Source organism: Anguilla anguilla, chromosome 13 (genome assembly GCF_013347855.1).
Source record: "Anguilla anguilla isolate fAngAng1 chromosome 13, fAngAng1.pri, whole genome shotgun sequence".
Classification (NCBI taxonomy): Eukaryota; Metazoa; Chordata; class Actinopteri; order Anguilliformes; family Anguillidae; genus Anguilla; species Anguilla anguilla.
The window spans coordinates 16,155,025-16,169,640 of NC_049213.1; the positions used below are offsets into that span (position 1 = coordinate 16,155,025).

The following is a 14,616-nucleotide window of genomic DNA, read 5'->3' on the forward strand; positions in this document are numbered from 1 at the left end:
TGCAATAGGATGTGGTAAATCAAAATTCCGTTGCATGCGTTTTGTATTTAGCTGTGCATATTCACACAATCTTTCCTGGTATTGCATATCACCCACTGTGCTTGCTTATTTTTGTTACAGCCGATCTCTTGATCAATTTAGGTCGTGGAAAACATGGATGAAGTTCTGCCATAATTTTCCCTGTGCACTTATTTTAGCACAATTTGGATTTGGCTTGTTGCCATTTGCTGTCGTTGAACTTTACATTTTTAACAAGTGGTTTAGTTTCAGTGAGCAGGTGACCACACTTTCAGTATTTGAGACACCAATTATTTATAAATGTTACAATTATGGTTGAAAACCAGCGTTTTGAGAATAATAAACTGCTTACCAGAAAAGGTCTGGTCTCAGTATAGCACAAAGAAGAGTCTTCAGTCAAGATCTTGGTTTGTTGAATATAATGTTTTCTAATTATGTGTGGGCCCTGCTCGGATAACATTGGCTATTCCTGAGTTACATAAACTGTATCATGTACCCCTCCCTATTTGCTCCTTTAAGGGCATTTTGCATTGGGCGCACGCCCCTCAAAGTTCATCTAACTGCGACAGTGACTCCACCTGCTGGCGAAGAATAAAAATGCTGCAGTTCACGCTCCGCAGAGGTGCGCGCTTCTCACTCTGGCTGCGCGGAATTAAACGGCATCTACCGAACCTTGATGCTGTTCATGGAACGAACGTTTCGGATGTTGCGGCTGGCCTCACCTATAGGTATTGGCTTGATTATCACTCTGAGAAGGCGCGTGGGCTTCGTCCCCCTTTTGTCAGTTGTCTCCGTTTCTTTTTGGACAAACGTAATACAGACGAAGTGGTCTGAAGTTAATATTTTAAAATAAATTGATTAACACAATCCCGAGGATGGCGTCTATTGGAGACTTCGATCCTCTCCACTCCAGCGTACCTGCAACTAAGATTGAAGTTACTGTCTCCTGCAGGTAAGTGAGAGTTTACAATATAATCACACGTGTTTCGCTGATATATCATATGTTATATATTTTTAAATGTTCGATATGCTGAGTGAAAATTACAATCATTTTCAAGAAGCATTTCCGAACTTGGTACGCTAGTTTAGTGAAAAATGTACATCCACAGACTGTTTTTGAATCCGGAATGAGATGCAATTACATGGATAGCCTATACACATTTTCTCCTACTAAGTGAAGTATCTGCTTTTCAAATTATATGCTTGATGCTTTATTTTTTTTGGGACTAGGGACGTGATTTCACACTTTGCTATACACAGCAAGGCTTTGCTTAATACGAAGCTGCAGTAGCTGTTGTTATTGAGAGATGAATGAGAGTTTCGCGAATACATCTCTCCGTAATGCGAGAGTCCACACGCGCAGTTCGTCTGCACTAGTTCACTGATCACCTATCTATCGCTGCCAGATAGGGCAGCAGGTAGGCAAGCGCTGAGCGCAACACGGGTTCTTGAAACAGTTTTAAATATGGGAGAAGTGGAGGCGGAGAGGAAGGAGTGGGCGAAACTGATTTTTCTCTGTAGAAACACGGTGTATATATCATTTAGCAGACCACGCATTTTTACTTATTGAAAGTTTAGAATCCGGCCCGTTAATATGGCTGATCAGTAAAGGAAAACTTAAGTCACAGTTGCACGTAGGCTATGTTGCATTTGTCGGGGGGAAATGAACGACAGAATTCCCTCTCCTGAAGCACAGGTAAATAAAACCAGAGCCGAAAGGATGTGCTTCGGCTGCCAACGCATACAAGGTGCTTTCAGTGGCCATCGTAACAAAGTGTGTGGAAGTGCCGGTAATCTGTCTTTGATGTTCAGGACCATGAAGTGTCCTGCATTAGATAATGTTGGAATGTATTGTAATTGGTTATTTGATACACAGTGCTGGCTGTCTATTCAATCTGTTAATTTTTGTCGTTGAAACAATCGGCTAGGGTAGAGGTTACGAATGTCTAAATGTATCATTTAAGCCACCTCAATACACTGGCTTTAGAGCTTCACTATAATTAAGACCCACCTGATTTCATTGTCAATCAGTAAGAACTTGGGCGGTTCCTTTTGGCCACACTTCGCTCTTTTTTTCTCTCTCTCTTCATTATGGTGAGAATTCTTTGGTCATCAAGTGTAGAGGTCTTCCTTGGCCTACTAGGTCCTTTGCACTTACTGAGCTCACCAGTGCTCTCTTTCTTAATGATGTAACAAACAATTGGGTTTTGGTAAGCTTAATGTTTTGCCCATGTCTCTGATTATTCTTATTTCTCGGCTTCATAATGGTTTCCTTGACTTTAATTGGCACAACTCTGCTCCTCATGTTGACAAACACCATTAACAGAATCCAAAGGCCAATGAAAAGCCTATAATCAAGATTAGATACTGAAAGTTCTCTTATACCTGTACTAAGGAAGCAATTTAACACACCTGACTCTTCAGAAACTCCTGTGAAGCCATTTGTCCCAAATATTATGGTGCCCTGAAATAGGGGAACTATGTATAAAAAGTGCTGTAATTTCCACAATAGAAAAAAAACCTTTAATAAAATTTGAGAATCTGCCCTTTAACCACATGTGCATTGTGTGATTACAAATCTAAAATTGTGGACTACAGAGACGAATCAAGAAAAAAAGTATGTCTCAAACATCATGGAACTCACTATATAGATGTATTTATCAAGTAAATCCTCTTTATAGACCACAGGTCTGCAGTTTATATATTCTTATTAAAAACACAATGGCTAAAAAAAGTTTTCATTTGATGATTAATGTAGAAACATTGTTGCTCAATATGTGCGATTGATTTGTTGGGCGTGTAATTACAAAAAGACTATACCAAGTAGACACAGTTCCATAAGTGAGATGAACAATAGTAGAAATGGAAATAGGCCTATTATTCACAGAGTCTTTGCCAGCATCTTCTCAAAGGCCTATTTTATAGACACTGAATGAATCTTAAAAATACATAAACATAAAGTAATACATTCACAGTCCCTGATTTTTAATATTTTATCAACTTTCTGTCTCGCATGTGAACATACTAATTTCGTAGGCAAGATGAAGGAAACTGAATTTCTCAGTGAAATCAAACAATGAAATTTACAAAACAATGAAGAATCAGAATGTTTATTGTGCGATGTCAGTAATGTTAGTGTAATCATGTGCATTTTAATTACTGGGCTTTTTGGATTTGAGCAGTTATCCAATTAAAATCCTGCTGCTAAAAGTGATTGACAACCCATCGTGAAACGCAGGGGGCTGCTGAAGCTGACTTTGCAGAACCCCTCCCACCCCTCCCTGAGAGGTGATTTGCCAAGTCTTCTGCTTCTGCTCGTGCCCAGAGCGTACACCGCTGTGAAGGAGAATTCATGACCCGCTTTATTTGCGTTTTTTGCTTTCGATGCAGCTGCTTGATAAAACTTAACTGAAAACCAGTTTGTTAAAAGCTGCTTGCGTGTGCTCAGCGTCCCTGCGGCTGATTGCTGAACATGTGCTGTACGCAGCGTGGGGTTAAGATGTCCCTCGGCCATAGTGCCTTACCACCTCTGCGTTTTCTGAACCGTTTTTGGGAATGCGTTTAATGCCTGAGAGGGGGTGAAACACAGCTGGCTGAAGTCTCTCCCTTTTTGACTTCCCAGCGTCATTTATTCTCACTTTGGTGGAGTGTCGAAGCAAGGTGGGAGGGAAGGCTATTCGGTAGACCTTTCTCTGCAGTTCTCTAATTCTAATATTTCTTTTTCTTATATTCTCATAGTTTTCTTTTTCTTATGTTCTTACTTTGGGGAAACTCCTAAATTGAGAACAACTTTGTAAGGTGACTCTCCACGCTGCATTATACCTAAGGACGTAATATCTGCACGTGTGTGTGTGTGTGTGCGTTTGTTTGTGCATGTGCACCTTATATTGATATTAATGGGTTGATTAAAAATCCATTACAGTATGCAATCCCAACATTCTGTATAAATCTCATGCGTAACATGTAAGGAGCCAAATGTTTTAGTATGTCAGATATATCCACAAGAATGAATATGAACTTCCAGAGCTTATGACTGACCGGACACTCTACCTTTCCTTACCATGCGTACCTGCAGCACGGTGTGGTTGCTATAGGTAACTGCGTTGCACGCTAGCGCTTGAAACTCATGTTGGGGAGGGGGGGGGGGGACGTGTGCACTACCATCTGTAAGGTGTGCAGCGCCCTGTCGAATTTAATCAGAGCTGCGTTTCATACTCATACAAATGCCATGCGTGTGCATGTTCTGGCTCATTAGATGGTAAAACTTCAAATGAAACAAATAAGAGTTTGTGTCGCTTCCCCCCCCCTCCCCCACACACCCCCCCACAACACTCTCAATCAATCTCACCCTTATGCTAGTGTACTGTTGAAATTTAACGCCCTTAGATTTTTCCCTACACGCTGGCGAGGTGCAGAGGGAGAGCAGGGGTTACTTTTCACTACTCGCTTCCTTTCTCCTACTCCCCCACCACTACTCGCTTCCTTTCTCCTACTCCCCCACCACTACTCACCTCCTTTCTCCTACTCCCCCACCACTACTCACCTCCTTTCTCCTACTCCCCCACCACTACTCGCTTCCTTTCTCCTACTCCCCCACCACTACTCGCTTCCTTTCTCCTACTCCCCCACCATTCGCTTCCTTTCTCCTACTCCCCCACTACCACTCGCTTCCTTTCTCCTACTCCCCCACCATTCGCTTCCTTTCTCCTACTCCCCCACTACCACTCGCCTCCTTTCTCCTACTCCCCCACTACCACTCACCTCCTTTCTCCTACTCCCCCACTACCACTCGCCTCCTTTCTCCTACTCCCCCACTACCACTCACCTCCTTTCTCCTACTCCCCCACTACCACTCACCTCCTTTCTCCTACTCCCCCACTACCACTCGTCTCCTTTCTCCTACTCCCCCACTACCACTCGCTTCCTTTCTCCTACTCCCCCACTACCACTCGCCTCCTTTCTCCTACTCCCCCACCACCACTCGCCTCCTTTCTCCTACTCCCCCACCACCACTCGCCTCCTTTCTCCTACTCCCCCACTTCCACTCGCCTCCTACCCGGAAGTGTGTGGAGGAAAGAAGGGGAGGAGATGAGTTTGAATCCGCTTCACCAATACAGTTCTGTGCGCTTTGCTCGTCTCCTCCAATATTGGGACACTGGAGGGAAGGAGAATACAAAGATTGCCAAACAAAGGGAGCAAAATGGTTGCGTCATGTCACGGCCAAATCCCCTTCCAGGTCTGCAGTCCCATTAGAGCCATGCCTGCTGTTGGTCATGTCGTCTTGATTTTCTCCTTCTTAGATGGAGATTGTAATTGACAGAGCTACACCTTTTGGAGTTGTAGCTATAAACAGATTTTTTTCTGTATCTGTTTACAATGGGAGATAATTATAAAAGGACCTTTCACGGTTCTTTGCCGTTCTGAACTGAACTGTGATGCCGCGTGCACCTTGCGAAGTTACGCTTAGCGCGTCGGAGATGGATTCGGCTCTGGATTGATTGGCGCTTTTCACCGCGGTGGATTTTCCTGATTGTTCCATCAGGCATCATCAGAGCGCCCCGCTACACCCACCCTGCAATTACGGCCTGGTGGGATTGTGTTTCGCAGCCCCGGCTGGATGTGAAGGCAGTGGGCAGGCCCTTTATGTGTGTATTCTGCAGTCCGCCATCGTTTAAGTGCCATTCAAGAGGTTATTAAAACAGAGCACCAATTACAGGTTCTGTCAGTGTGAAAAAAAGAGCTCCCAAGTGCAGGAATCCCCAACTGCGTATTCCAAGATGTAATTTTCAACCCTATCTCCCCCCCAAACTGGTTGTTTCTAACGTGACCTAGCTGTCATCTCTCAGACTGCTTTCTGTTCACGTGGTCCTCTTTCAGCTGGTTTCAGGGGAAGGAATCGGGGTCTCCCTTTTGTTTTGCTTCCTCCGTGTGGGAGTTGAGATGATCATTCCTTTCCTGAAGAGAGGAAAAATTAGAAAACTAGCAAAAATTGAAAGAGAGAAAATGGTGTGGAAAGGGAGTGGGGGCGAAAGGGGAGTTTGGTAAGTTTTATTTACAGCAGATGGGCCTGGCTGGCTGGCGGAGTCCAGAGAGAGAGAGGAGAGGGGCGCGTTTAAGAGTAGTGATGCGCTGACAGATTCGGGTCAGGTGAATTCCCGCTGCGCGGGCGAAAGCAGCGGGGCGTCCCGTAGCGCCGTGGGTGAGGCGGTTTCGGAGGCTGGCGCGTTCGGCTCCGTCGCTGGAGACAGGAAATGGAAAGCGGAGCCGCTGAGAGACAGCCGAGCTCCCCGGCCGCGCCCGGCCCGCTCGCCGTCACGCTTCCGAAGAAAAAATAAAAATAAAATACTATCTACTGCAACTACCTTCCAAACAGAAGGTCTAATTCCACACCCTTTAGGCTTTCCTTCAAAAGGGTTTGAGTAACTCAAGCATTTCCTCAGGCCTGCCGGACTCAGTTGTGTAGGACGCTCCCCAACACTTTGCAATTCGTCCATTTTGATTAGCTGCCGCTGTTTGGGACGAACCACGGAGCTTCATTTACATCTGACAAACCGACAAAAAGCGAGCAGCACCCGCTGGAGGACCTTCTCGGCTCTTTGAGTCCGATCCTGGGAGAAGGCCTGATTCTCTCTGTTGCAATTTATTTCGGCCCGGCAGTTAGCCCGCACGGGTCCGCCTGCCCCCGGCTCGCAGCTGATGTGAAACTGATTGCTCGCTCGTTCAGAGTTTTTAAGATGCGCGTCGGAGCGGCGCCTTCCCCAGGGAGAGAGAGCGCGCTCCGCTCTCCTCCTCCCCCCCCCCCCCCCCCCCCCCCCGAACGAGGCGGCGCGCTCCATCCCATTAGCCAGGCCGAGCGTGGCGCTATCGCCGCTCGGCTTTACCACCGCCGGAAGGGCCATTTAAATGTTTGCGCATTAAATAGGGCCTCTCAATCTGTTCACACAGCCCTGTTTGCTCAAAGTGCCTGCCTGCCGCTGTGCAATCTGCTGCATCATTATGGAAGTTAATGTTGTGAGTAAAGACACGCAGGCAATGGCTGCTATCCTGGAGGCATCAGTGACTGAAAAGCCCAGCCGGACGTAACTACTTGGCTTGTGGATTGATGCATCTCATTGCTGCGTAGTGTGGCGTGTATTAGCCATTTACGTTGTGTTGCTTGGAAATCTTGTATCGCTTTTATTGACTGTGGGTACGCTACAAACGATTCTCATTCCTAGATCTGATTGTCTTACACTGGCTTGCATGTCTTCTTCTAGCTCAGGCTATTTATCAAATGCAGCGCTTAGATGCCATATTAAAGCAATAGGTTATGCTGAAGAATATGAATTTACCATAGCCTTATTTTGAGATAGCATTGCAATAAGGTAATTAGATTTTGTGTTATTCACAACTTCCAGAAGACAGCCAGTTATAATCAGCATTCAGCAAAATGTGATTATCAAGCAACAGGAAGCAAAACAATTCAGTACATGTAATTTTAGCAGTTCAGTCAATGTTCTCTTCCCCACAGTGAACTTTTTCATTCTCTTGTTTCCATAGGAACCTGCTGGACATGGACACCTTTTCCAAGTCGGATCCTGGTATGTTCTGGATTCTATGAGCTGTGTTATAAAGCAGTGGTTTCCCAACAGAACTGGGTCAAATACGTATTTGTTTTGGATTTAAATACTTTTCTGTCCTCTATTGGTCTTACCTGGTGTAATTGAGCCTGCCAATATGACCAGAAGTCAGGGTTTGCACTTTTTGAGAGTATTTCATTTGTTCCAATACACCAGACAAGATCAGTAAAGTGTAGAAAATTATCTGAATCCAAAACAAATACGTATTTGACCCAGGTCTGTTCCCCAACTGAGTTGGGACTGGCTAGAATGTCTTTGGATGGGTGGGGACGAGAGAAAAAAAAAAAAACTTGCTTCATAATATTTACATTCACACCAATTGCATCAAATACTGCACCTGAAAAATGCCCCATACTAGCCATTGTTTATGTTAATTTGCATTGGTATATTAAAAACATTTTATATATACATATTTGAATATATTCCAGTCTATTTTTAAAATGGGCAACTTTCAGAAAAGGCATTCACTCTATAAGGCTCCATAAACCTTATAATGTGCCACATTTTCAGCTTACTCTGATCACTCCATTTTCCCTATTCTTTAGTTTGGAGTTTCAGACTCAGATTGAAACTTTAGATTGAAATTGGAGAAGATGCAAGTTTCCTGGCTCTAGTATGGACATTTTGCAGTTTCACACTAGCAAACAGCAGGAGGGCTGTCCTGATTGGGCTCTAAATCTGGCTTTGTCAGTCCAGCCAGCCAATCGTGTCTTTGGGTAACTGGTTCAATTACAGATGTGTGGTGAGCATTGGCTGCCCTGGGCCACCCAGGTGGCAGCTTCTTCTCAGTGTTTTTTCTCTCAGTGAAACTCAGTGTATGTGTGAAAATTGCATGCCACCATCTTTAAAAAAATAAAATCCAGATAATCATACTGTGCCTATGTAAAGAAAAGCCCCCAGAAATGAAATTTATGGAAAGCACATTTTCCTATTAGCAAATACATTTTGCAGCCATAAAGATCTAAGTCAGAAATGTTTGGTGTCTGTTTGAAGTTTGAAACAGGCAATGGAAAAACCTGTATTGCATTTAACGCTTTGCTAATGCAGTTTCCAAGAAATAGATGATTTTCCTTGCCTTCTGACTTCCCCCTCAAATTGTCACATTTATATTTAAACAGGCTAGGTTTTTAGACATGTCATTTTTTGGTCTTGTTTAAAAAGAAAAGAAACCCTTATCTTCACTAACATGACCACAGTGTAACAAAAAAAAACTGCATTTCTGTCTCAGCTGGGTGGCTTAGAATTACTCCTGAAAGAACAGGGACCTGGTCTGGTAATGAAAAATGGTAGACCTACAATTCCTCCATCTCTCCCTCCCTCTCAGTTTTCTTTATTGCTTCTGTCCTTTCCGGTCCCTTCCGAGATCAGACCATTATCGCTGTGCTGTCGCCCCCTCTGGTGAGGATAGTGCATGGCACGGCTGTGACACGTCCTCCTTTGAGCACGGGGGCGGGAGGGAAGGGGGCGAATGCTTTTCACACTCTTTGTTAAAGGACGACTTTAAAATGAATTTGGTTTTGTCCTTGTTCTCCTCTCTTGACCTCGTTCTAGCGGAGTGAGGAAATGAATTGAAAGGATTATCGTGTGCTGTTGGTACCGTGCTCTGCGTGCGTGCGTGCGTGCGTGCGTGCGCGCGTGTGTGTGTGTGCATTTGTTTGCTTGTGTGCGTGTGCCTTATGTTGACACTTGGGATAGTTCTTTAAAAAAAAAAAAATTGATTCTGAAATCCCTAAATTTTGTATGTATGTCATGTGTAATTTACGTCAACAAGCTTATTTAATCACGATACAACTAAATATGCTGTTGTGTATATGTGTCTGCACTACTGCCTGAAATACAGTGTAATGAAATGGTGTATTAAAAATGAAAATGTTTTGTAAGTTGGAAGCTCAGTATTTACATTAGGTTGTCTGCCACCCCAGTTTACTAAATAGAGATATGTTGCAGCAATTACAGACGATGCATTGCGATTCAGCACTGTTGTTCAGTATGCTATTGTGAATAGAACATTATCACAGAAAATGATCAGGAGCCATCTTGTGCATTTTAATGATGCCTTAGGATGAAAAATCACCAGTCTAGAAGTGTTTTAAGTATGCTGGGTCTGTATCTAAGAATGGATGCCAGTTAAGCCACCTTATATTAATTCTCTCATCACGCACTCTCCACCTCTGAGGAAAGCTTGTGCCACTGTGCGTTTCAGAGATTGTAATTGTGAGCATTTATTAAAACTAATTAAGTCACAAGGTATTTTGCAAAGGTCAAATTTTAATAAGAGCATGGTATGTGCGCTTTCTCTGGGAAAATGTAACAGAAGGAATGCAATTTGCGTGATATTTTTTTTATCGACATCTCCTATGGCTGCAGGTACTTGAGGTTGCAAACAATAGTTTTCTTTCGAAAGTTTGCTGGTTGGAAAGGGCTGCTGAATTTTTAATCGGTGTAATTTATTGCACACAATAACGGGATTGGTTTATCATTGAATTTGGTCTGAAGGGAAGAAAAGAACGCCGATCTGGTCGCTCGGCAAGAACGTCTGTCTTTTCGGCGGTGGTGAGAGTCGGCAGTGCGTGTGATTCAGTTTCAGAGTTCAGTTCACTGCTGCCCACCTCGCCGTTCATATTCTCTGATGAAATCAGTAAAATTAGATTCTCTAATGCTGCGCAAACACGGCCAAATATGTTTAACGCCTTTATTAACTGTACTTAAAAATACCAGTAGCACAATCCCCATGGGGATGTCCCACTTAAACACAGGATGTTCTCATATGTGAACTGAGCTCTGCGAATTTATCAGTTAGAAAGCTAGAAAAAGAACGTCAGGGAACGTTCATATTTGTTATAATCTAATTTGTGGTCTCACCCCTGATTGGTCAGGATGGTTCTTTTCCAGCCTGATTGACCAATGGGTTGGCAGGATGGAATAATAGTTAGGGAACTGCTTTTGTAATTTTGCAGGATTAAATCCCAGGAGGGACACTGCTGTCGTAACCTTGACAACCCTGAACCTGAATTGCTTCAGTAAATTATTGATTGATGTAAATAGGATAATATGCAAAAACATGTAAACTGTAGTCAGTCGCTGGACAATGGCGCAGGCTAAGTGTATAAATGATGTAATGACTGTGCTCTGACCTTACTCCGGGCCCCTTCAGAAGAGGGTCAGATCAGTGGGCTGGCCTATTGGAGTGTCCGAATCAGAGGGATTAGCTCATCGGCCTCTCGGCGAGGGGCGATACTGATCCGGACAGAGGTGTTCCAGACATCAAAACCAGATCGGGGGACTGCAAAGGCAGAGTCCGCCGTTCGGGGGGGCCGAGGCCTTTCATCTAGCGGCCGCTGTGACCGCCGCCCCCATTTCCACCGGGGGAACGCAGCGCCGCACGGCCACGGCTGCAGAGCCAGAGGTGTGGGCGCGCCACAAAGCCTGCGACTTTAAATGCACACCGACACGGGAGGATGTGATTGTGTTGGACAGATAACCGCTATTCAACACCGCTGAAATAGCCCAGCTCAGCCCTACTCCTTAATCACAAGTATAATACACGCTGTAATCTTGGCATCCGCAACAGTTGTTATTAGTCTTGAATTCAGTGCTTCCACACTGCGAAATCCCCCCGATAAAAAAGCGTACTATCGATACAGTATGCACGTACGTGCAGTGACTGCCATGAGGACCCTGTGCAGCATGATGAATGCAGTCTTATAGTACGCCGAGGGACACTGCCGTGCTTTTAGACATGGGCAACATCTCTTCTGTCTCCATAATGCACTCGTTTAGCCACTTCCTGTTTTCCTTGAAACAGAAGTGACCCATTTGAAGGCAGAGAATGCGTCCTATCAACGGTCGCATTACCTTGATTGGTTTCGGCAGATCGAGCCCCCCTGCCTACGGTGTGGGCAGCGCTGCGTGTAGCGGGGTGGGGGCGGGGGGTTATTAAATGCCTCCCCACTGGCTGTGACAGCTCTTGTCCTAATGGTTCCGTATCAATCTGGAGCACAGGAGGGGACTTGGCAGAGAAGCCGGGGCATAATCAGAGCTTTCATCTTGCGAGAGCCCTGTGGAGGCGGAGCCTCTGACGAGCATTTCGGTGTCTGTGATAATGCACCTCACCTGCTCAGGCTTCTGTCCTGCAGGCCTAACGGCCACTTCTTCAACCACAGCCCTTGTGAAAATTAATGAACTTTGCCCTTTTAGGGGCAGCGATCTATTGCTAATGTTTGCTGCTAGAAAGAACTATACGATGTCTGTAGCAGCTATCGCTCTACACAGTGATATTAATGTATAACCTGAACAAATCAACCCATTTTTTTCTGGTTCTCAAAATATTTCCTAATAGGAAATTTTAATGTAACTGTGAGCATTTACATTTATATATTTAAGTGTTGGATATATTTTTTTGTTCTATAAATGCAAATTTGAAAGAAAACCTTGGTCATTGTGCTCTTCTCCAACCCCCCCCCCCCCCCCCCCAACCCGCCATCTCCTGAAACTAAGCACTGAAATTATAGTTGATAACAAAGATATATGTATTACATTTGCTTTAATGTAAGCCTCATTGCATTCACAATTGCACTGAATTCTTTTCTTCAGTCTTAATGATTTTTATCGCCTTGAATTAAACAGCATTTTTCAATATGAAACTTGAATATGCGTCTCGATGTGCTGTGAAATATAATCAAAAGCAGCTAATTTAACTTTTGGAAAGTTTTTTAATCTGCCTAACCTACTTTTTTCACACCACTGTTCTGTGGAACATGAACCAAATATATCTCTGGTAACATTTCATGTTCTTTTAGTTTGCTAAACAGGTTTACAAAACTGTGAAAATATTTGGAGCCCCCAAGATGGTTTGCAGTGACCATTGTGGGTCTGGCCTCCATCACCCTGGTTGTAAACTAAAGCTGCTGTGTGCGTTTGCATCCTTAAAGTAATAGAAGAGGACATTTGTTTGCATGCTTTCAGACACTAAACAAATTTTCCCTAAAGCAGGTAAAATCTGTGCATGTCGTATACCCGTCAACAGGGGGTCGACGGGCACAAGGCCTGGTCGGTTGTGTTTACGGGCATGCGGGAGGGATAGTGTAATATCCAAGGACGGAGTGCGCCAAGTCTGCTGTCTGATGAATGGTGTTCATTTCGTGTGACACTGAGCTCCAGTGTTGCACACATTGGGTGGAAAACCGTTCTGAGCAGCCTCAGTGAAACCCGCGCCACTGAAAAAGAACACCAAAGTACCACATTCCAAATGGCTTGTCTGTGGCTGAAAGGCATCAATACGGCCCACAAAGCAATGACTGCGTTAGAGTGCATCATGGCTGTTGGCCACTATTAAAATGATTGCGCCTGTTATTGAGCGAATGCGTCGGTATTGCCATATTTGGTGGCTCTACTAAAATACTCTCTAAGCTGTACAGAGCCGCAAGGCCAATTGGATGCCATATTGTGTGTCAGAAACACTTCAAACCTGCTATGTTTCATGACATTTAAAAAAATCTACAGTGCTTGGCCCCGATACAGACTTCTAATTATGTTCAGTCTGCTATTCATTTCAGAAATAAATTGAGTTCTTTTTCATTCCTGTGCTTTTACTGATCAAAGATAATGAGAGGGCCTTGGTGTGAGATTTGTGTTTAACTACAGTCCTTTTGCTGGGGCCAGAAATTGGATGCTACTGAACACTGGCCAACTTGCACCTATTTACACTATCCCTCAACCTGAAAATTGTTTTGCTACATTCTGCAATAAAGAGAATCCCATTTTGTTCAGAATTCCAGTATTAATCAGCGATTTTGTAGAATCCTAACTTTAAATAAAGATAATACAATTTTATATACATATGGTACATAATATTATGAATGGGCTGCTATAAACCTATAGAGGTTGTGCTGACTGTAGCTTTGTGTCAGTATGTTAATTTCATGCTGTTATCACACTATTTTTATGTATCTTTTATTTGCAAAAATACCTTCCTTCAGCATGTCAAAAGTAGTGGCTACTTTTGACATGCTAAAGAAGCGTATTTTTGCTAAATAAAAGATATATAAAAATATTTTATGGCAGTGTGGCCCTTATCTCATTTGTCCATATTTAATGTTGGACCGGCACCCGAGTTCACGTATTATTGAGTTAAGTGTGTTTCTTTTCCTTTATACTGTTACCGTGCCAAATAAACTCTGTTTTGTGCCATTATTCATTCGGATTGAAACACTGTGTGGTTTGTAGTGTATCGCGTTGAAGCCCTGTGCCAGCGGGGAACAGTGCCACACAGAGCTGTTTAAGACGGGACAGACAGTCGCTCGGCTCAGCACAAACTTAGCGAAGATTCCTGAACCAGCTTCTGCTCCGGCACCAGGCTGCTCTGTGCAGGAGTTAGTTTGTCAAGCTTGCGCAACCCTCGCTTTGTTTTGTTTGCACGAGGTGGAGAAATCGATGCGTCGTGTTCTTGGGCCCGACATCTCTTATGGTTTTGTTTTTTGCGCAGCGTGCCCCATTTATTCTTTGACAGCTTGTGAGGAGACTCGAGTCTGCGTGTGAGAGATTTTGATGTGCCAGTGTAAAAAAAAAAAAAAAAAAAAAGAAAGAAAAGAATTTAGTGATGCAAGCGGTGCATTCCTGGGTATGTACTCCAGACTGTGAAAATAACTATTCTGAGTATGTGTGTGCGTGCGGGTGCATGTGCGGGTGTGTGTGTTTAGATGAAAATAATAAAAGGGAGCATTATTACCTTTGGAGCACTGAAGTGTGTACCCTGCATAACTTGTAGCTCCCCATCTCTGTCTCTCTACAGTTGTGGTGCTCTATGTCCAGGCAATCGGGACAAAGGAATGGAGGGAGGTGAGTGTACAGATCCCCTTTCTACACACTGCATTATTTGCGCCAAACATTCATCTCTGGGCACAGAACCGAATCTGCGAAGAGGTGCTATCGCAATGCCTTCACTTTCTTGAAAAATCCACCTTGCCTTTGAGAAAGCAGC

At 43.9% G+C, this 14,616-nt stretch overlaps 1 protein-coding gene across 3 annotated transcripts in view; it reads left to right on the forward strand.

Annotated features, from left to right (window-relative positions):
* The first annotated feature begins 87 nt into the window (after positions 1-87).
* The window catches only part of LOC118211072 (copine-9-like), a 96,918-nt gene continuing 82,389 nt past the window's right edge, over positions 88-14,616 (forward strand). For all 3 annotated transcript variants that reach the window (XR_004761951.1, XM_035387856.1, XM_035387857.1), the window contains exons 1-3: positions 88-970; positions 7,558-7,598; positions 14,428-14,474. Coding sequence is in view for 2 of the 3 variants with exons in the window: in XM_035387856.1 (XP_035243747.1) it covers positions 894-970; positions 7,558-7,598; positions 14,428-14,474 (165 nt within the window). In the remaining variant the exon portion in view is untranslated. The remainder of the gene's footprint in view (positions 971-7,557; positions 7,599-14,427; positions 14,475-14,616) is intronic.